This window comes from Globicephala melas, chromosome 9, assembly GCF_963455315.2.
Source record: "Globicephala melas chromosome 9, mGloMel1.2, whole genome shotgun sequence".
In the NCBI taxonomy this organism is placed as follows: domain Eukaryota; kingdom Metazoa; phylum Chordata; class Mammalia; order Artiodactyla; family Delphinidae; genus Globicephala; species Globicephala melas.
The window spans coordinates 2,931,453-2,952,196 of record NC_083322.1 but is presented as its reverse complement, the minus strand read 5'-3'; the positions used below and the strand labels follow the sequence as shown (position 1 = coordinate 2,952,196).

At 50.8% G+C, this 20,744-nt stretch overlaps 1 protein-coding gene and 1 long non-coding RNA gene across 7 annotated transcripts in view; one reads left to right on the top strand and one right to left on the bottom strand.

Moving 5' to 3' along the window:
- Positions 1 to 12,147, top strand: part of LOC115851889 (uncharacterized) — a 51,658-nt gene extending 39,511 nt beyond the window's left edge. Inside the window, exon 11 of one of the 3 annotated variants that reach the window (XR_009565223.1) lies at positions 6,612 to 12,147. This is a non-coding gene — a long non-coding RNA (uncharacterized lncRNA). Of the gene's footprint in view, positions 1 to 2,129 lie in introns of all 3 variants that reach the window. The other 2 variants (XR_009565222.1, XR_009565220.1) reach the window with 2 other exon arrangements.
- PAXIP1 (PAX interacting protein 1) overlaps positions 1 to 20,744 on the bottom strand; it is a 47,927-nt gene that overhangs the window by 7,160 nt on the left and 20,023 nt on the right. For all 4 annotated transcript variants that reach the window (XM_030854308.2, XM_060305054.1, XM_030854313.3 and 1 more), the window contains 10 exons: positions 14,946 to 15,345; positions 14,367 to 14,461; positions 7,858 to 7,953; positions 6,808 to 6,945; positions 6,066 to 6,187; positions 5,468 to 5,652; positions 4,304 to 4,347; positions 3,062 to 3,132; positions 1,858 to 1,960; positions 664 to 832 (listed from right to left, as the gene is read on the bottom strand). In XM_030854308.2, coding sequence (XP_030710168.2) covers positions 664 to 832; positions 1,858 to 1,960; positions 3,062 to 3,132; positions 4,304 to 4,347; positions 5,468 to 5,652; positions 6,066 to 6,187; positions 6,808 to 6,945; positions 7,858 to 7,953; positions 14,367 to 14,461; positions 14,946 to 15,345 — 1,423 coding nt within the window. The remainder of the gene's footprint in view (positions 1 to 663; positions 833 to 1,857; positions 1,961 to 3,061; positions 3,133 to 4,303; positions 4,348 to 5,467; positions 5,653 to 6,065; positions 6,188 to 6,807; positions 6,946 to 7,857; positions 7,954 to 14,366; positions 14,462 to 14,945; positions 15,346 to 20,744) is intronic.

Sequence of the window (20,744 nt, the reverse complement as noted above, 5' to 3'; positions counted from 1 at the left end):
TCTGTGCTTCTGTCAGTGATTTTTGCTGTTTGATCGGCCTATAAGCACAGTGCTGTCCAGTGCCCTGAGGGCAACGGGCTGTGATGTGCCCTCACAGAGGAAAACACACGTGAGACGAAGCTGCAAATCTATTCCGCAGAGAAAAGTCACTTGGAATCATATTCGCTCTGCGCTCATTAGCAAGGCTCTAAAAACACTTGGGTGTGTACTGACTCATCTAAGAAAAAAACTATCTCTAAGTGTCACTGCCAGTAACAGGATTTCACTTTCGGTGCCCTGGACAGTGGGAGACGGGCAAGGGAGGGACACGCTGACCCTCCCACCTGCCCGGACGTTGCCGGGCTCCCCGCCGGGCGCTGTACTGCATGTGGAATCTCATCCGACAGCCAGCGTTCTAAACAAAATACACTCACATCAGGAAACAACATGGCAGGGATGCAGAGCTTCTTCTTCCCCCAATACCTTCCAAATTTCATGGTAAAATGCAAAGATATCAATCAAATGACTGGAACATGGAATAAGTTTATGAATTTACATGGATAAATAACAAAGAGTTAACAAATGAACTAGATGTTTGCTGGGATGAAAATGGCGACAATGCCAAATTAAAAGGGTTTTTTCTTGAAGTAATAAGTTCACTGAGGTACAGATGCTGCTACTCACCAATGAACTTCTGACACTTGAAACACTCCTCCAGCCACTCCGGAGTCACGATGTGCTTCACCACGGAGATGGCCGTCAGGAACTTCACGGTGCGCGTCACCTTGCTGGAGATGAGGTGGGTGCACTTCTGTGCAGACTCGGCGACCTCCCCACCAAGAATGTAGAGCTTCTGGGGGTCACGAACACAGACCAGAGGTGAGAGCTAGGCCTACAGAGCTGCACACGGCCTGGGACGCGTCTAAGACTACGAACAGAGTCCTCGGCCACGGAAAACAGTGCAACTGGTAAAACCAAACCCACGCCATTGTAGGAGGAAAGTGAAAACTAGGACTGACAATGTACGTTTCCCTAATCAGTGCTGTGCAGGTCAGGATTAAGTAAGACATCCCTATAAATAAGTAAAAATTCTGAAAACAACGCAGCTGCCCAGGCTTTCTAAGCTGAAGTGAGTGTTACTGAGGCACGTTAAAATACTGTCTCTATTTTAAGAAATGATGACCTAAGAATTGACTGAGAAGACATAAACATATAAAAGATGATCTCTTTAACTATACTCAATTCTAAAAGTAAAGAAAATAAATTATACTATAAACGTATAGTAGCATGTATAATTGTTTCTTTTCCTTAAAAAAAAAAAAATAAAACGTATGAATCCATGTAACACAGGTCAACTCCTACTCTTAGCCATCGCCCTCCCCGTCCCCAAAATAACAAAACAAAATCCCATAATCCCTCCTGGTGTTATTTCCAAGAAGCTTATTTATCTAAATACACAAACACACCACCACCCCTTGGGCCTACCCTCCTACCCAAGAAAACAAGTCTTGAAAGACTGTGGATTCAATCAGAAAACCTGAAGAGGCACAGCTACTATTTTAAGCTAATGTCTTTATGAAACTGATGTCCGAGTGGGCTTGCTAATCATGTTCACATGATTATAGAAATGGTTCTCGGTCTACTCACCTAAATCGTTTTTCTCCTAATGAGAAAGCGAGTATCTAAGTGTGAAGCAGTAGCAGGAATGAGGCGGGAAGTCACTGATGAGGTAATGACGACACACAGTTTATAGATACACACGGTAAACACTTATAATATTATGATATTCCTGATTAAATGTTAGTTTAATTAGACTGCTGGCCTCAAGCAAACAAACAGAAAGGAACATTCCTAGAAATCCTTGTGCAGAAGTCTCACCTTAATATACTGCTGAACTTGAACAGGCTCAAATCCAGTGAAGAGCACAAAAGGGGTCAGTTCTGGTGTTAGCTTCTTAGTGGGAGGTGGTATATCTTCAATTCTATAAAATACACATAGAAAAGACCGCCTGTTATTTACTTAAACATGTTCTTTAGCAAACAAGGGCTTTTAATAGCTTTAACAAGCTTTAAGTGTGTGTGGTGGTCTTTCCTTAAAGGGAAAATACAATGACTTACCTGCTCTCTTTCTTTCCCACCATTCACACACAGGCACCCCCAAAAGGCCTCCGTGTGGCACCTCCCAGGGAAGCAGCCAATCAGCGCCCCACTTCACCAGCAGCCCCGCCCCCGCCCTCACTGGCCTTGCTGGTCCTGAAGAGCGGAAGGCCCCCCACCCCAGGCTCCAGTCCTGTCTTCCACCTGCCCCGTCCCGACCCAGACGGCACAGAACAAAGCTGTTTGACTCAAGCACACGTTTTAAATTAAACCTCAGTCTTTTTCATTTCCTTCAATTTTCTCAAATCCTATTTTTAGCTTATATTTGAGACAGTCTATTCAATTAAGAAAAACTTATTTGTGGCATTTTAATGACATATATAATCACATAATTAGCCTTTCACTAAAAAAATCCAGTCATTCCCAGACTGTATGGATGTGGGGAATGGCAGGAGGGAGCGCTGAGGGGCAGGGAAGAGAGGAGGCCCCTCGCTGAGCACGGCCTGGAGGGCCTCTGGGTTCTAATGGAGCCGCCGGCCTCTCTTTACCAGGTGAGACCAGCGCAGGTCTGCACACAGCCACCCCCCGCCGACCCGCCGGGTCAGGGGTCGGGACGCAGGCTCCCGGGCCCACACCGAGGACGCCTGGAGCGGGTTCCAGTCCCCCACCCCCGTTCCACCACAGCAGCTCACTGGGGGTTCTGGCGCGGTTCTGGTTAATGGAGAAGATTCAACTGTTTTTTTAATGAGAGGAAAAAACACTGGCTATTCCCTGTTTATCTCCAGCAATGAAATGAGACGTGCCGCGATAAAGCTGTGACGCAGTCAGCAAATCCTTCCAAATCCTGTTCACTGTGAACACTTCAGGGAACTTTCCCAACTGAACACTTCAGGGAACTTTCCCAACTGCCACCATTTTCTAAAACAAACCTGTAAAAGCTCATCAACCATTAAAAAAAAAGAAAAAAAAAAGGCGCTTCTTCCTACCTGGCTCTTTTGGAGGAGGGCTGGACAGCAGGGGCTTCATTCTGCTTCAGTTTGGGAGGCAGCCGTACACCCTGTGATTAAAATATGATTCACTTTAATCAGTCTCCCCAGTAATACAGTAGCTTCCGAGAGCTTTCCACCTACCCCACTGTGTACGAGACACACGCACCCACCACCATGCCTCACCAGCCGAGACAGACACACGCGAGCCTTCCAGGGAAGCCCTGGGCTGGTGGCCTCATTATTCACCAGACCCAGCAGTTCTTTAAAACGTCTTCACCCCTCTCTCTGTTCACGTTACGGATTTAATCCTTAACCTTGAACTTTTCAGAACACTTTTCACTTCAAATATTTTGTCTTGTGTCCCAGTTTGGAATTTGGAAAACATACTCATTGCAACTACATGCCCAAAAAGAGACTCTTCCTGAACTGAGATGTCACCCACGAGGGTTCAGGACGATCAGGTCACAGTGCTCTGGAGGGCGGGGCAAGGTGCTGAAGGCCGCTCTGGTCCCCAGGCGCGGGGCGCCCACGTTCCTGGAACCAGCTGGAGCCCCTGACCTGCGGACACGCTGAGTCGAAGGGCAGGGTGAGGCCGGTGCCCCTGGAGGAACCCCCGAGTCAGCCTTCACCCTTGCCTCACCTCTGTGCAGACCTTCGTCCACAAATACACTTTCTCTCTGTTTTACTACTTGAAGCAATGACCTCTCAATCTGAGATGAGAGTGCAGATGCCCCCCCCCCCACTTGTTTCATAACAACCAACTGCTGGCCTTCAGGTCCAGAACGGTCCCTCCTGAAGGTACCCTATCAGAGCTCAGCCAGCGGGCTGGAACCCCACCTGGGACATGCGGGAACAGTCCCATCACGGTGAGGTCCAGGCTCCTGCAGAGTAAGCTGTGGGTCCAGGGCTACTGCACTAACGCCTCAGCTCTTGCCTCCCTGACCCTATGGAAACACGTCGTCTTACTTACTCAGCTCTCCGATTCTTTAAGAAGCGATAATGTTCCTGATGTGTATAAATATGAATAACTGACAAATATGAATAACTGACAATATCATCAATTAAGAAAAAAAAGATGCAGGGTATACTAAACAGCTACGACAGGCGAGAAGATACAGCCCTCATTTGTTATGGTGACAAACTACTAAAAGAATTCTTAATTCACAAATACAAATGTATCCCTCCTGCATGTGTATAATACACAGTAACAGCCAAAGTAAGGTAATTAGCTTGACATACCATCAGCAACTCTGCCGACACTTTCAATGGAACTCGCCAAGCATCTGAAGAGAGAAACGGGTTACTTTTCACATATACTGTGTAAATAGATAAGCCGTGTTACAAAAGCCTTTTCATGACACATACACACACTACTATACATGAAACAGATAACAAGGACCTACTGTAGAGCACAGGGAACTCTACTCAATACTCTGTTAATGACCTACATGGGGAAAGAATCTTAAAAAAAAAAAAGAATAGATACACATGTATGTAAAACTGATTCACTTTGCTGTACACCCGAAACTTACACAACACTGTAAATCAACTATCCTCCAATTAAAAAAAAAAAAAGGAAGTGTATCATCAACAACAAAAACAAAAAGCCCTTCCAGGAGCGGGTAATCCTGGACACACGGTGGCTTGGCGGACAACCTTTAATAAGGGGAAAATGTGAAGACTGTTACTAAGCGGCTGCAGTGATGGGCACAGCAGAGGCTGCCCGCCCCACGTGTGCTGTCCCCCCGGCCAGTTCTGGGAGCCACACAGTCCGGCTTCTAAGAAACCGACTGCGACGAGGGGGCTGACACCAAGGACCACAGCGCGCTGGGCGGCGACCGTGCAGAGCACCGAGGGTGCGTGTCCACTGAGGACGAGGTGACGTCACACCAGCAGGTGCGTCACAGGGGAGCAAGCAGACCACAGCTCAAAATGAAGACGGGCTTTCTCGTGACTGAAGCCATTCAAACTGGAACTTAACAGGCTCCTTTGAGAGACAGCACGTTAAAGCAGTGTTCGAATTGAACGCCCGTTTTCTGGAGTAACGTTCAGTTCACTAAATGCAGTAACGTTAAGTGCTGTAGCGTGTACAGTCGGGGTAGTGATCCTTCCACCAGTTTTGCGCAGCTGAAGGGGAGGTGGGCTACGGCTCACGGGGAGCCTTGGACAGACCAGAGCCGGCTTGAGACAAGATCAGCAGGCTTCTGCACGTTCCTGCTACCTCTGAGAGTCCATTTAGAAAACGCAAACCCAAACACACAGCAACAAAAACTCCTGGGCAGAGTGCAGAGGAAGATGTGGCGAGGAAACGGGAAATGAAATCAGAACGATGAGAGGGCCGAAGCCGAGACAGGTGGTGCTTAGTACGCAGGCTGGCGGCAACGCGGAACCGGCCCCGCTTACCCAGAAGGTTTGAGACCAAGTGCGGAGCCGGGGCGAAGGGGTCCTGCAGGCTGAAGGTGGTGTAGCGGCCGTACTGAATCTGACGCAGGGCCTCCAAGTTCCCCAGGAGGATGTCTCCCAGCCACTGGGCGTTCACGCACGGGATCCTCCACTCCTTGGCTTTCTCGTACTTTAAACCAGTTGGTCTTTTTTTTGAAGAGAAAACACATTTATTAAATGTTAGAGTTCTGTGTTCAAGTTTATATTTACATTCAACAAAGCCAGTCCACATTTTCTCACACTAGAAGTGGCAGGGATGTTTCTGTAGAGCCAACCCTGGCTGGTAAGGAAGCGCACACATGGGTCACGAGATCATCGCTAGGCCTACCTTTACCTTACTGCTGTTACCTGGGCTAAACTGCATCTCATTAATTCATCTAATTTAATTCTTCTGCTAGCATTATCATAAATATCGTTGCTATCCTGTTAACAGACTTTGATTTTCACACCCTAATTTCCGTCACGAAACTATGACATATTAAGAAATACAGCAGTGCTGACACAGCCACTACAGTGTGTATAAACTGAAGATTAAGGATGGCTTCAGAACCGTGCTTACTCTTTACAGATGAGAACTGTGTTGCTGCGGCAGAGATAGCCCGTGTACTTGGCACCTGCCAAGTAAGCCATTAACTTCAGGTCATCCCTGTCGCTGTCAACAAATCCAGTCACAGAAATAATCTAAGGAAAAAGAGCAAGAAGGCCAAAATATAACGACAATTTAACCCAGTTAATAGAACTGTCTTCTACATTTTACTTGTTTTATAGACACGTGTGTTTCCGTTCCCTCTCTGGCATCACGAGAGGCATCTAGTGACATCATCTCTAAGAATGTCAAAACCAGAACTTTGTTAATGGTGAAAGTGTTACACACACAGCCAGCAAGGGGATGGAAAAGAAACCTACCAAGCATGGGAAAACCATTTTTGTGTTACTACGACAGCGTTCAGATAATCTTAATGAAGCTATTGTATTAAGCATGTAAAGATTAGTCAGTTCTTCTTACTGATCCCAGTTTTGAGCTCAGCTGAGTGGGAGAACCCACAAGTGATAACGTCTGGCCAACAGCAGCCACTTCTGGTTTGAGTCGCTTGCTTTGTTTCAGGAATTTATGAAACGGTGTCAGAGACTTAGGAGAGTCAATGAAACAGTGACTCCGTGCAGAAGCCGCGACTGTTACAGGAGAACAGAAGGACGTAAGATGCCTATCGCGCTCGGCACCGGCCAGCGGGCCGTTCGCAGCCCACGGAGGACACGGGAGCAGACGACCCCCCCAGCAGAGGAGGAGGGGTGAGCCTTACGTGCTGGGAGCACGGCCTCCCCCCGGGCGGGAAGGCCACGGGGAAGTGCAGGGCCCGATGGGGCGGCACGAGCCGCTTCTTCTTCAGCACCGCGTTCAGCCAGTGCGCCGTGACACACCTCTTCCTCTCCTTCACCGCCTGCAAAGGCAAGAGCACGGCTGGTCTCGGGGGCTTTCACTGCAGGCTAAACACAGACTATAAGGCTGGACAGCTAACAAGGCCACCTTTAACGGGAGTCCTATAAATAAAGGAATCTCACGAGCTCAGCACTCAGTTTACTGAAGCCATGAACTGCAACGGTGCCGCAGGTTAACTTTAACACACCCCGAAAACACTACCGGCCACCCAAGAACAAGAGCCAACCGGGGGGGAAGAGCTACACGTCTGACAACCTGGAAATAACTTCTGTCACGGAAGGAGACGACATTTCTGATCATCAAAATTAAAACCGCCCCATGAGAACACAAAGGGCCCCGCACACAAGTCACGAAAGAACGCAACTGCTCACCTAAAAGTAAGCACCGAGCACCTCCCCACAGGCACCACTACCTACTCTAACAGGGGTTCCTTAGAGGCCGTGTGTCACACACACTGACACGCGTCTGTCTACAAATAACATTTTTAAGAAAAGAGAAGAAATGAACTTTCAGGGGAGAGCAGGTAATACTGAGGAGGAAGCGTCTGCTCTGCAGGACAGAAGCTTGGAGGACTGACCAGGTCAGGCCTGCATACGAATCCCCCAACAGTTAAGAAATCCTGCTTCCGGCCGCTCTTCATTCAGTGTGGCCCTGGACTGGAGCGGAAGGCCGTCTACCCTCCCCTAGCACCACCTGGGATGTCCCCTTCTCCATTCCTCACAGACAGAAAGGCCACAGAGGTATCTATCTAACCCACCAAAGATCGAGGAGAATTAGTAAGAAGCAATTTTCTATTTTTAGAGGTAGAAAAAAGTCCTTTCCAAACACGATCATCACTAGAGTCACTTAGAACGCTAACACTGTCCAGAGAAAGGGACAGACTCGGTTCCATCGCAGCTGAGCCCCCACTCACCTGTGCGAACAGCCCGCTCACTTGACTCTCACAGAGCAGGTGTGTGCAGCGGCTCGAGAACGTGGGGTCCACAGCACCTCCGTGCGCCTGGATTATCTAGACACGCACAAGACCCAGAGTCACAGTCAACCTCCAGCGCTCAGGGGAAGAGGGAATTGTAATTTCAAATAAGACGGCTACTAAAAGAATCCATTATACATTTTCATCGTCTAGTTCCCCAAAAGTAGAAAAGATGTTATCAGCTATATCTACGGACTTTTCCACCCTGCACTGTACAATAAAAATGAACGTTAACACCATTCCATCTGAACTTCCAAAGGAAAAGTGGAATGTTCTTTCTAAAACAGGGTTTCTCAACTGGGCACTACGGACGTTTTACACCAGCTGACTGAGCTGCGGGGGTGGATCCTGAGCATCTCAGGGGGCCGGCAGCACCCCTGGCCTCTCCCCCTGAGACGCCAATATCACTCCCCCAGCTGCGACAGTGAAAAATGTCTCAGACATTGCCAATCGTCCCCCGGGGCTAGAATCACTGCTTTTAAGAAACGTTATTCTAAAAGGGGGAAAAAAACAAAACCAAAAAAAGGTCAAAATGAAGTCTGTGAACACCAGAAAATTATTTTTAAAAACAGATTCAGTTTTTTGGGGTGAGGGGACTGTCCCGTACCTCGACGGCAGTGGTTACATAGTTGTGTGGCACTAAGGGGAACTGGTCAAAACTTAAAACGCTGTATACCGAAAGAGCGAGAACTTTATATGTTAAAAAGACCTGCCCCACGAAACAATTCCATTTCATTTACAACTTCTTAAAATTTTTTATTAAAAAAATGTTTTTTAAACTGGAGTCTAGTTGATTTACAATGTGGTGTTAGTTTCAGGTACACAGCACAGTGATTCAGTTACACGTACACATATACAAGTCCTTTTCTTAAAATATTCTTTTCCGTTACGGTTCATCACAGGATGTTGAACGCAGCTCCCTGTGCGCTACAGCAGGACCCTGCTGCCTGTCCATTCTCTGCACTCTCGCTTACACCTGCTGACCCCACACTCCCTCCCACTCCATCCGCCCCGCAACCCGCTGCTTCTGGGCGACCACAAGTCTGTTCTCTGTGTTCATGAGTCTGCTTCTGTTTTGTAGATAGATTCGTTTGTGTAGCATTTTAGATTCCACATCTAAGTGATATCATATGGTATCTGTCTTTCTCTGTCTGGCTTACTTCACTCGGTATGATCATCTCTAGGTCCATCCATGTTGCTGCAAATGGCATTATTTCATTCCTTCTTATGGATGAGTGATGTTCCGTTGCAGATATGTGCCACGCCTTCCTTATCCATTCATCTGTCGACGGACATTTAGGTTGCTTCCACGTCTTGGCTATTGTGAATAGTGCTATGAACACAGGGGTGCGTCTTTTTGAATTATAGCTTTGTCTAGGTTTATGCCCAGCAGTGGGACTGCTGGATCACACAGTAGTTCTAGTTTTAGCTTTTTGAGGAACCTCCATGCTGTTCTCCATAGCGGCTGCACCAACTTACATTCCCACCAGCAGTGTAGGAGGGTTCCCTTTACTCCACACCCTCTCCAGCATTTGTTATTTGTTATTTTTAATGATGGCCATTCTGACCTGTGTGAGGTGGTACCCCATGGTAGTTCTGATTTGCATTTCTCTAATAATTCGTGATACTGAGCATCCTTTCGTGGGCCTACTGGCCATCTCTACGTCTACTTTAGAGAAATGTCTGTTTCGGGTCCTCTTCGATTGGGTTGTTTTTTTGTGGCTGAGTTGTGTGAGGCTGTTTGTGTATTTTGGAAATTAAGCCCTCGGCACTTGCATCATTTGCAAAGGTTTTCTCCCAGTCAGTAGGTTGCCTTTTCATTTTGTTTATGGTCTCCTTTGCTGTGCAAAAGCTTGTAAGTTTGATCAGGTCCCATTTGTTTGTTTTTGCTTTTATTTCTACCGCCTTGGGAGACCGACCTAAGAAAACATTGGTATGACTTAAGTCAGAGAATGCTTTCCCTGTGTTCTCTTCTAGGAGTTTTACGGTGTCATGTCTTACACGTTTAAGTCTTTAAGCCATTTTGAGTTTATTTTTGTGTAGGTGTGAGGGTGTGTTCTAACTTCACTGATTTACATGCAGCTGTCCAGCTTTCCCAACACCACTTGCTGAAGAGCCTGTCTCTTCTCCATTGTATATTCTTGCCTCCTTTGTTGAAGATTAACTGACTGTAGGTGTGTGGGTTTATTTCTGGGCACTCTATTGTGCCCATTGATCCACTGATCCATATGTCTGTTTTTGTGCCAGTACCACGCACTGTTTTGATTACTGTAGCTTTGTAGTATTGTCCGAAGTCTGGGAGGGTCATGGCTCCTGCTTTGTTCTTTTTCTTCAGGATTGCTTTGGCAATTCTGGGTCTTTTATGGTTCCATATAAATTTTAGGATTACTTGTTCTACTTGTTGAAAATGTCATGGGTAATTTGATAGGGGTGGCATTAAACCTGTAGATTGCTTTGGGTAGTATGGCCATTTTAACAATATTAGTTCTTCCCATCCAAGAGCATGGGCTAGCTTTCCATTTCTTTCAGTCATCTTCAATTTCCTTTATTAATGTTTTATAGTTCTCAGCCTGGACGTCTTTCACCTCCTTGGCCAGCTTTATTCCTAAGTATTTTATTTTGGGGAGTATGATTTTAAAAGGAATTGTTTTTTTCACACTCCCATTTTGATACTTCATTATTAGTATAAAGAAATGCAACCGATTTCTGTATGTTGTATCCTCCTCCTACCTTGCTGAATTCATTTTTGTGTGTAGTCTTAAGGGTTTCCTGTATGTATCCATGTTATATGAATACAATGACAATTTTATCTCTTCCCGATCAATTCGGATACCTTTTTATTTCTTGTCTGATTGCTGTGGTTAGGACTTCCAAAACTATGTTGAATAGAAGAGGTGAAGTGGGCATCTTTGTCTTGTTCCAGATTTTAGCAGGAGGGCTTTCAGCTTTTCACTGTTGAGTATTGTACTGGCTGTGCGTTTGTCATAAATAGCTTTTATTATATTTTGGTTCCTCTATACCCACTTTGGTAAGAGTTATCATGAATGGGTATTGAATTTCATCAAATGCTTTTTCTGCATCTATTGAGATGATCATGTGGTTTTTGTCTTTTCTTTTGTTGATGTACTGTATCACACTGATTGATCTGTGTCTGCTGAACCATCCTCATGAACGTGGGCTGATTCCCACTTGGTCGTGGTGTTATCATCTATGTTTTGTTGGATTAGGTTTGCTAATACTTTGTTGAGCATTCCTGCATCCATCTATGTTCATCAAAGATACTGGCCTGTAATTTTCTTTGTTGGTAGCGTCTTTGTCTGGCTTTGGTATCAGGGTGATGGTGGCTTCACAGAAGGTCTTTGGGAGTGTTCCCTCCTCTTCAGTCTTTTGGAAGAGTCTGAGAAGGATTGGTGTTAAGTTCTTCTTTGTATGTTCGGAAGCTCCCTTTCTGTCCCCGCTGATCTCCCTGACAGGGAGGGGCCTCCCAGGGTGCAGGAACCTTTCCTCTTTCACAGCTCCGTCCCAAGGGCACAGGTCCCATCCTGATTCCTTTCTCTCTCTTTTTTTCTTTTTTCTTCTGTCCTACCCGGTTACGTTCAGCAGATGTCGTGTGAGAGCCGCTTCCACATGTGCACGTATTTCTGACGCACCTGTGGAAGTGGGCGGAGCTCCACGTCGCTCTCCTCTGCCATCCTGACCCACTCCTCTCCATTTACTACTTTTAAAATTTGATTTTTACGTTGATTAAAGTGACGCATAAACATAGTTTAATAAGGCCCAGGACAAAACCAGCAGTTTGCTAGTACCCCACTCACTTTCCACTCCCCTAAGGCTGCCACATCCAGCTCTTTAACTCCTTCTGGTAATTATTAATATATTCTAACTAATACATTCTACGCAATTTCTTTTTTAGCTTTAGATGTTATCTACAACCTCCTACTGTGGAGGCCACCTTCCCCCCAGAAACTAAAACACACACACACACACACACACACACACGCACGCACGCACGCGCGCCTTCCTAAGCTGGTTCTATCACAGTCCCTATTTCAATCAGCCTTTGGGATTTAGTACAGTGCAGCTCACCACCTACCTGGCCTATCAGGGCACAGCGGGACGAAGTTCCTTTCTGCTACCAACTTTTGCTTTCCCTGGTGTTAACAAACGCCTCGTTCCCCTCCTTCTCGTCTGTCTTTTTCTTAGCTTTCCATGTACCTTTCACTATTTCTTTCCCAGACTCTTCAAAGAAATGCAACGTGCTGGCTCAAAAGCACGTCACCTGACTCTCCTCCCTCCAGGGGCCAGGGCTGGACTCGGCCTGGAGCGTGGGCCAGACCAACAGAGCGCGCCGCGCGATGGCATGCGGCCTCAGCAAAGCCACGGGGGAGTCGGCGCCATGCTGAGCAGACGCGCTCCCTGGAGAGGCCCGGGGCGGGGGGGTGGGGCCCCCCAAGAGCCATGGGGGCGGCATTCTAAGCGGTCCCTGCAGCCCAGCAGAGCCCTCAGATGCAGCCTCCTGGGGGCCAGGGCTCTAGCCACCCACCGAGCCGCTTCAGGACTTCCAGCCCACACAGGAACCACGGGGTAGTAAGTGTCTGTTGTTTCAAGTCACTGAGTCTCGGGGGAGTCATCACACAGCAACAGAAGACGAACGCAGTGTCACCTCCGCTTAACACGGTCCAGCCCCTCCAGCGACCTGTCTCCTCCACCCCGTGCCGTCCCTCCCGGACGCCGCCCCCCGCTCCGGTGCTGGCTGGTCCCTCTCCACCAGCTCTCACGCCTGTCTGGACTGCCCTGCACCCTCACCCTCGGAATCCCTTTCCATCTCTGGGTCAAGCCCCACCCTTGGCCACACCCTCCTCTTGGGTGGCACGGCACACGGCAGGCACAGTTTCTGACTGGGGGAGTCTGAAAATATCTTCATCCCACAGTCCCATTTGACTGCCGGACTGGATACGGCATCCCGGGCTGGGAATCACGGGCTGCCTCTGAGAGCCAGACGCCCACCCAGGTCCCGCTGGTACGCGTCCTCAAGCCCTGAGCCCGGGCATCCCTCACACGTTGCACCTTCACGGCAGCCCGAACAGCGCCCTCTTCTCTCCTTTCAATCTGCAGAAACGCCCTTCAGTTATAAGCGACCTTCTTTCAACTTTCTTGCCTTCATTTCCTCTGTTCCCAAACTTCTAGGATTTAATTTTGGACCTCTCGGACTAACCTTTTAACTGACAAACAAAAACAAAACCCCCAAAACCGAAAGCAAACCTCTTCGTATCTCTGAATTTTGTTCTACTTTTTTCTTCAGGATACTTTCTAAATACCATTACCCCCTACACTTCCATAATTAAAAACAAAACGTCTGCCGCTGTAACTCTCAGACAGGCGTCTCCTCCCCTGCCCCTGGCGGCTGCCCTCCTTCGGGTGCTCAGCGCTTCCCAACCAAGCCCCAGCCCAGCCACCTCCCCGGCCTTCCGTGCCCAACATCTCACGGCCACACGCGCACCTGCCCACGCTCCACGCGCTCTCAAGACGATGGGGAGCAAACTCCGGTTCCTACAACGCGCCAGGTAAGTCGGGTCTTAGGCCCTCCGTGACTCCCGGACCCCAACCCTAACCCCGCCCCCAGGGGCGTGCTCTCCCGCTGCCGCGCCCCTTCCGCAGCCCCGCGGCCCTGCCGACGCCACTCTCTCCACCGGGACCCCTCCCTCCCCTGAACGCTTACTCGGCCTCGCAGACAGGGTCCTCTGCTTGACAAGCACCCGCCCGGCTAGCACCTTTCTCCAGGCTCTCCAGCACCCAACGTGCTGCTCACCGTCACCCGAGCGTGCGGCTGCTCCTCCACCCGTCTCCCGGTTTCCTCGCTCCTGTTCAGTCACCAGCGTTCCCTAGGTCTGACACTGCCTGGCACATGGCGGGGGCTTAGACACCAACAGTGCTTGCAGGGAAGCCACTGCAGATGCATCTGAAGCACACAAACTCATGCTTTTAAAGAAAACTGGTCTCAATTTGATTTGTGGCACTGCAAGAGAAAGCGTTTGCTTCTCCTTTCCTTTAAAGGCCACTGTGCAAACCAATACATCAATCAACGGACTCAGTTCCACACCTGGGCTAGAGGACTCTGCGGTCCCTTCCAACCACTCGCCTTTGGAGAACAGAGATGACACAGCTACGTATAAGTCCAGGGTCCCGACCCGAGAGCACCAAAACCCGATCTTCTTCCCACACCCCCGGTTATATACAAGTCATCCGTGCCACTCAGAATTTCAGGACTGAAAATAATCTTAAGAATGAGAAAGTCCAACCTTTTCCACTTACAGTTTGGAAAACTGAAGCCCAAACAGCGGATCTGCCCAAGGTCCCGGGGGTGTTGATAAAAATGCCCATAACACCTTCAGGTATTATATGTGTGTGTGTAGGTATACGTATCTGTATCTGCATCTCAGTAACCTTACCCTTTTCCACGTGGCCAGCAGCTGCTTGTCAGACATCTGCTCTGGATAATCCGCAACTGCAAACACACATCCCAGTAAGAAGCCTTCTTCTGGAACTAGAATAGAATCATACGCGTTAAAGTCCCAAACGCATGAATGTGTGCACAAAACATAAACAAGCTCATCTTGCAGAGTTCAGTAAGAATGCGTGAAGCGAGTCACGCTCGACCATCACGTATCCACCAGTATGGTGAGGACATCTGGCACACTGCTGCAAACACAGCTGCTCACCTGTCTACGTTAAGTGACTGAGAACACGAAACCAACGGTTCCTGCCTGGGCACTGAGCATCCGAGTTGGTCCCTGCGGCAGCCTGATGTTCTATGGACGCCACTGTTCACTCTGGGGTATGGCGTGCCAAAGTACCAAAGAAATCTGACTGTCCCGTCCCCCTAACTATGTCCTTTGTTAGGTAACGAGACCCCCGTTCCCCGTTTTCTAAGAGTTGTTTTGGCATGAATCCTTACCCTACCTGCAAACACTCTCCAAGTAAGTACAGGACTTTTGGGAGAAAAAGAAGGAAGAAGCCACATTACTAACTCTCTACTGCTGGGTCGTGTCCGAACAGCTGGCGCTGCGGCTGGCATGGCGGCGGGGCCTGGGGCGCCAGCGTTTGCATCTGCTGCTGCTGGTGCAGGCGCTGGAGCTGCTGCAAGTGTGCGAGCTGGTGCTGCAGCGCTTGCTGCTGCGGGGGTAACTGAGGCTGGTGGGCCTGCGGCGGTGGCCGAAACGGATGCGGCGGCGGCGGGTAAGGCTGCTGCTGGAGCTGCAGGGCCTGCTGGGGCGGCAGGTGCAGGACGGACGGCGGGGCCGGTGGTGACAGATGTGACTCCGGGGTCACTTTCGCCTGGCTGAGCAGCGCTGCATTCGCATGGCTCTGCTGGCTGTGGTTCACCTGTGGCTCTAAGGTCTTTGTCGGAGCTGCGAGGGACTGTAAGATCTGGAAACAGAAATCAGGCGAGGTGGTCATCAGCAGCTGCTGACATGTGCTCCCCGGCCCTCATCAGGAGGGCGACGGCACACCCTACACGCCGTCAGCCAGACGTTCGCTGGCCGGACGGTGCAAACACAGCTGCCGTTGTCTCCTGTGCACTAAGCATCACCAGCCTCCGTGAAGCAAGTAAGTTCATATCGTGAGACATTTTCCCCAAAATGTGAAACTAACCTCAGTGAAGTGGAACAAGCTAATGAGTGAAAGCTGACCGACACAAGCTCAAGTGGCCAACGTGCTCTAGAGCAGAGGGACGGGTGTTCGGCCACAATGACCTCGCCGGCCCCAGGGCGCGGCCTTGTCCCTCCGGGGCCCCCTCCTGCCCGGCCACGAAGGCACCGGCAGCCGGACAGCCTGACCCAAGCCTCCTTCCCACAGCTGCCGCTTCCCATAGGAGCAAGGGGTCCGGCAGAGGAGGACGCAAAGACCTGTGAAGGCACGGGACACAGGCGACCCTGGAGAGCAGCCGCCGGCCCCTCCCGTCTGCGGTCGTCCTGCTCTGTCACACGAACGAGGGACGGAAGAGACACCAGCACTAGTTTTGCTTGCGTGGTCGACCTTCCCCCAGCCGAGAGGCCCTCAGCACAGCTGGTACACTCGCCTTCCTCAGAGGTGACGGGAGCTCCACACGTGGAACAGAACACCTCAAGCTAGAGAACCCCGCCGCCAGACAGCTGGGGTTGAGCTCACCCTCCCTCCCAGGGACAGGAGTCGGCCTGAGGGCCGAACAAGCTGCAAGGCGGGAAGGGGCCGGACCGGGACCAGGAGACACCAGCTCGCTGAGCGTCAGATCGCCATGTCATTTTACTACCCTGCGCAGCGCTGGATGTAACAAAAGAAACGTGTCATACAATGAATTTTCCCAACATGCTCAAGTAAGAAAAATTGGAAGCCAACTTCTCATAGTCAAGGAAGCCAGTAACAAACAGATTTTACCAAAAGTCAATCAATACAATTTATCCCTATTAAAAACATCCTTGTCATTTAAATAAAACTCCAGAAATGCAACTTTCACATAAACCAAACCTATACAAAAATCTCAAATATGTTTTTGACATATCACTTAAAACAGACTCCAAAACATAAAGGTTATATAATTTGCAAGAGTAACAGACTTTGGATTTAGTGGTGAAATAAATTAAAATTGAAATAAGTTAAACTCAAGGGTTTGAGTATATCTGTCTTTGAAGTCAGCCTATAGGTAAGACATCTCTATAAGGAGACTCTTTGGGTACTTTGAAAACTCCTCAAGTTGAGCTCTGAGCAGGAAGAAAAGTTTTCAACACGTTTGTAATCAACAGGATAACTAATTCTTCTCTACCAAGTGTTAAAAAATACCCAGTGGAGGGAGAAATGAACCCCACCACATACCCTGCACAAGTATACAGAACAGCATTTGGGACGCTAACATTTCCATAAAAAAGCAGGCAGGGGCTTCCCTGGTGGAAGTCCGCCTGCCGATGCGGGGGACGCGGGTTCGTGCCCCGGTCCGGGAGGATCCCACATGCTGCGGAGCAGCTGGGCCCGTGAGCCATGGCCGCTGAGCCTGCGCGTCCGGAGCCTGTGCTCCGCAATGGGAGAGGCCACGACTGAGAGGCCCGCGTACCGCAAAAAAAAAAAAAAAAAAAAGAGGCAGGAGTGGGGAGGGGACCCTGCCTGGATATCTGCAGATGGGCCACGAGCCCACACAAAGGACACTGGTCTGGCAGAGGGGTCATGGGGTCAGGGGTGCGAGGGAGTTACCATCACTTTACAGCCTGTGGTACCCTTAAAATTTAAACTTTTGTACATATGTTACTCTTTCACCCCCAGAAGTAAAAGCCTAGGGTAGATTTGATACAGCCTGCCTGTCTGCCATCACGAACAGGGCTGACCTGACTGCCGCTCCCCAGGCCAGGGGAGCTCCTGGTGGCGTCAGGTGGGCCGGCAGGAACGCCCGGGGCCAGGACTCAGCTGGAGGCCCCTTCCGTGGGCGACCATGTTCTGAAGGGGCTGGGGGAGGCCAAGACGCAACAGGAGGGCAACTCAGAGCAGACAGAGACACTGGCAAGAGCCCAGCCACCTCTCAGAGGCTGAGAGGTGGACAATGGCCTGGAAAGCCGTGCATGCACCTGGCCAGCCTGGCTGGGGAGCGGGCAGCCCGGCAGGCCAGGGGGTGTGAGGTGCCCCTTAGAACACCTTGCACACTCATCACATGGCTTGTTCAACCCTCTGACCTGCCTCTGGCCGAGAACCTATGTTAGTCCTGAAGAATCAAAGAAAAACTCTTAACTGCTTGGGCACACGATTCGCCACACTGCCAACTACCATTTTTAGTGAACGTCAACTGTGAATTTTTCCCTCATAGTTGCCACAGTCCTCACTTAAACTACTTAATACTGAGAGCCACAACATTTTCATAAAACAGCACGATACACACCACACGGCTCCTAACCACCAGAAAGTTGCAATTTAAACAGGAGTTTGGGACTTCCCTGGTGGCGCAGTGGTTGAGAGTCCGCCTGCCGATGCAGGGGACACGGGTTCGTGCCCCGGTCTGGGAAGATCCCACATGCCGCGGAGCGGCTGCGCCCGTGAGCCATGGCCGCTGAGCCTGTGCGTCCGGAGCCTGTGCTCCGCAACGGGAGAGGCCACAACAGTGAGAGGCCCGCGTACCGCAAAAAAACAAAAAAAAACCCAAAAAAACCAAAAAAAACCAGGAGTTTGATGGTTGCTATGTTTCCTCAACCCCCTGATCTAATTTTAAACCAAATCTTTTATTTCTAACATTTCAAAGGTTCATTTTCTTCACATCTAGCAGCAAAATGGCCTAGTGTTCTGACACTGCTGAAGAACCCTCAGACCTCTGCGCAAGCGTTCTCATTAGTGATCAAAACCATTCCCTCGCTAGAACTGGTCCCGCCTCTGCACGCGGCTGAGTAGATCAGGTCCGTCTTCTGCGGAGGTCCGACCTGCAGGACGACGCAAAGGCAGAGATACGCCCAGCCCACCCCGCCTCCGGGTATAGTCAGCATTTCCATTTCCAATGAGATGAGTTTACCTCTACATCCAAATGGAGGGAACTTGGGATTTAAGTCAACATCCACTGTATTTGAAAAATGCGGAATCCAGAAGACATGCCCAGTCACTGACCAGCAGTGCTTTCTACCCTCCAGTGAACGGACAGCTCCGCACTTCCGTCCTGTTCCCGCTCCTCGTTCCTCAGCTGAGGACGGGGGAAGAGGCTTTGCACACCGGCTCCTCCATCCTCCCAGCGCCCACGTGGGTCTCCGCCTGCCAGCAGGGCAGGCCCCCTGAACAGCCCAGGTCGCCTCTCCAGACCGGCTGGCCCTCCAGCCTCCCCACGCCCCCAATTTCTGATCTCCCCTCCGCGCTCTGCCTCTGGCCTGGCATCCGCATCCCGCCCACCCTGCGTGCTCCGTCTTCCGACCACCTCCTCGCTCTCCGCGAGGCCCCTGCGGAGCTGGGTGCTGACACGCGGGCCCAGGCGCCCACAGATGCGCCCACTCTTTCCTGGGCTCCACCTTCTCCCTGAGCCTTGGTGACACCATCGGGCGAGGCCTGGCCCTGCCATTCTCTGACCACCTCATCTCAGGGACCTCGTCCTCGTTCCCTCAGCCTCTCGCTGCCAATCCCCCTTCAGACTCAAACTCACCTCCAGGACCAGAGGGATTAACACAAAGCATGACGGGATGGAGTTCGGGAAGTGAGCACACAGATGGAGCCCCAGTCCACAGGGCACAGCTGCTGCTCGGTCATGAAGGACAGGCACCGTTCAGACTTCAGATGCCAGCTCCGTTCTACGACACCATCCACTTCTCAAGACAGCCCGGAAACCCCGTCGTCACGGAGAATCTCACGATTTGGGCAAACAGATCAAATTTAAATTATCTGGGCCAAACTAAACATGTTGAGCAGAACGCGGCCCGTCAGTGACTGGTGCGTGACCTCACTCTCCGCCTTTATCCCCAAAGCCACCGCACCCCCAAAACTGCTTTCCCTTCCGGGCTGCCAGGTACCCGTCGCCGCGGGGCTGCTCTCCGCGGCCCCCTCCCTGCCTGGGCCAGGCCCCACTGTGCTCACACTGGCTGACGGCCCAAGCTGGGGTCGTCAACTTACACTGGCTCCGAACCGGCTGCGGTAACACGTCTTCCCAGAATCTCGTGTCGACTGTCGGAACCTTGTCCCCAAAGCCCCTGAGCCCCGTCTCTCCCCACACACCCTGCCCGCCTTTCTCGGGATGCCACCCCTCCGGCGTCTCGAGGACCAGGCACGATCAACTGGTCACTGCTGAAGCCGAGGGAGGGGAGGAGGAGTGCTCTTCATGCACCTTTAACCAATAAAGACTCTTAAAAACCTCCCCGCCATCAGACGTGACTGTGGTGCTGCGACTCGTAATAAGAAGTAGCTACTTGCCCACCCCGACGAGATCCCCCCAGTGGCTCCTTACATGGAGGACAAGACCCTACGTGTCAACCTCCACCCACTCACCTAAGTTCAAGTCTCAATGACTTTCCTCCCTTAGAACAGGGGTCCCCCACCCCCCGGTCAGGAACCAGGCCGCACAGCAGGAGGTGAGTGGCGGGTGGGCTGCGAAGCTTCACCTGCCGCTGCCCGCTGCCCGCCGTCGCCTGGGTCACTGCCTGCACCCTCCCTCCCACCCCCGTCCGCCCGCGGAAAAACCGGTCCCTGGTGCCAGAAAGGCTGGAGACCGCTGCCTTGGAACACGGCAAGGTCACGCCTACTCCAGGGTCTTCACAGCCGCTGCCCCTTCACCCACAACTCTGCCCTCAGCTCTGCCCAGGGCCGCCTGCAGTTGAGTCTCCGCTTAATTTAAGGGGCCTCCTCCCCCAGCGGCCCTCATAGTACACGACCCCTTATTACTGCCTTCTGAACACCTATGCTGACTGTCGGCCTGCTCCACCTGCAAGGAGGGCGGGGCCCGTCTGTCTCATTCACCATCTTGCCTCCGGGGCCCCAGATACGCAGACGGGCCCACACCACCCGGACGAGTTCCTCTCCGTCTTCACGTGAAAAACATTTACGACAACTTTCAAGGTCCATCCCGTACCAACAGGCTCCAATCACAAAACTGTAAATTAAGATTAAGGCTCCGTCAACGAGTGAATTAATTTATGTTACGCTACTTGTCTACCGTGGAGCTCGGTATAAGCAAACAAGGAACAGCTGGCAGCCTGCAGGCTCCTCTTTGCTGCCACCGCTAATGAAACCGAGCAGGCGTGGAAGCCGTTTCCGGGGGCGGCGCCCGCCACTGGCGTCCTGGTGCCAACTCAGCAGTCAGGCCTCCAACTACGTGCCTGCCGTCACCCTCTCGTACACGGCATTTA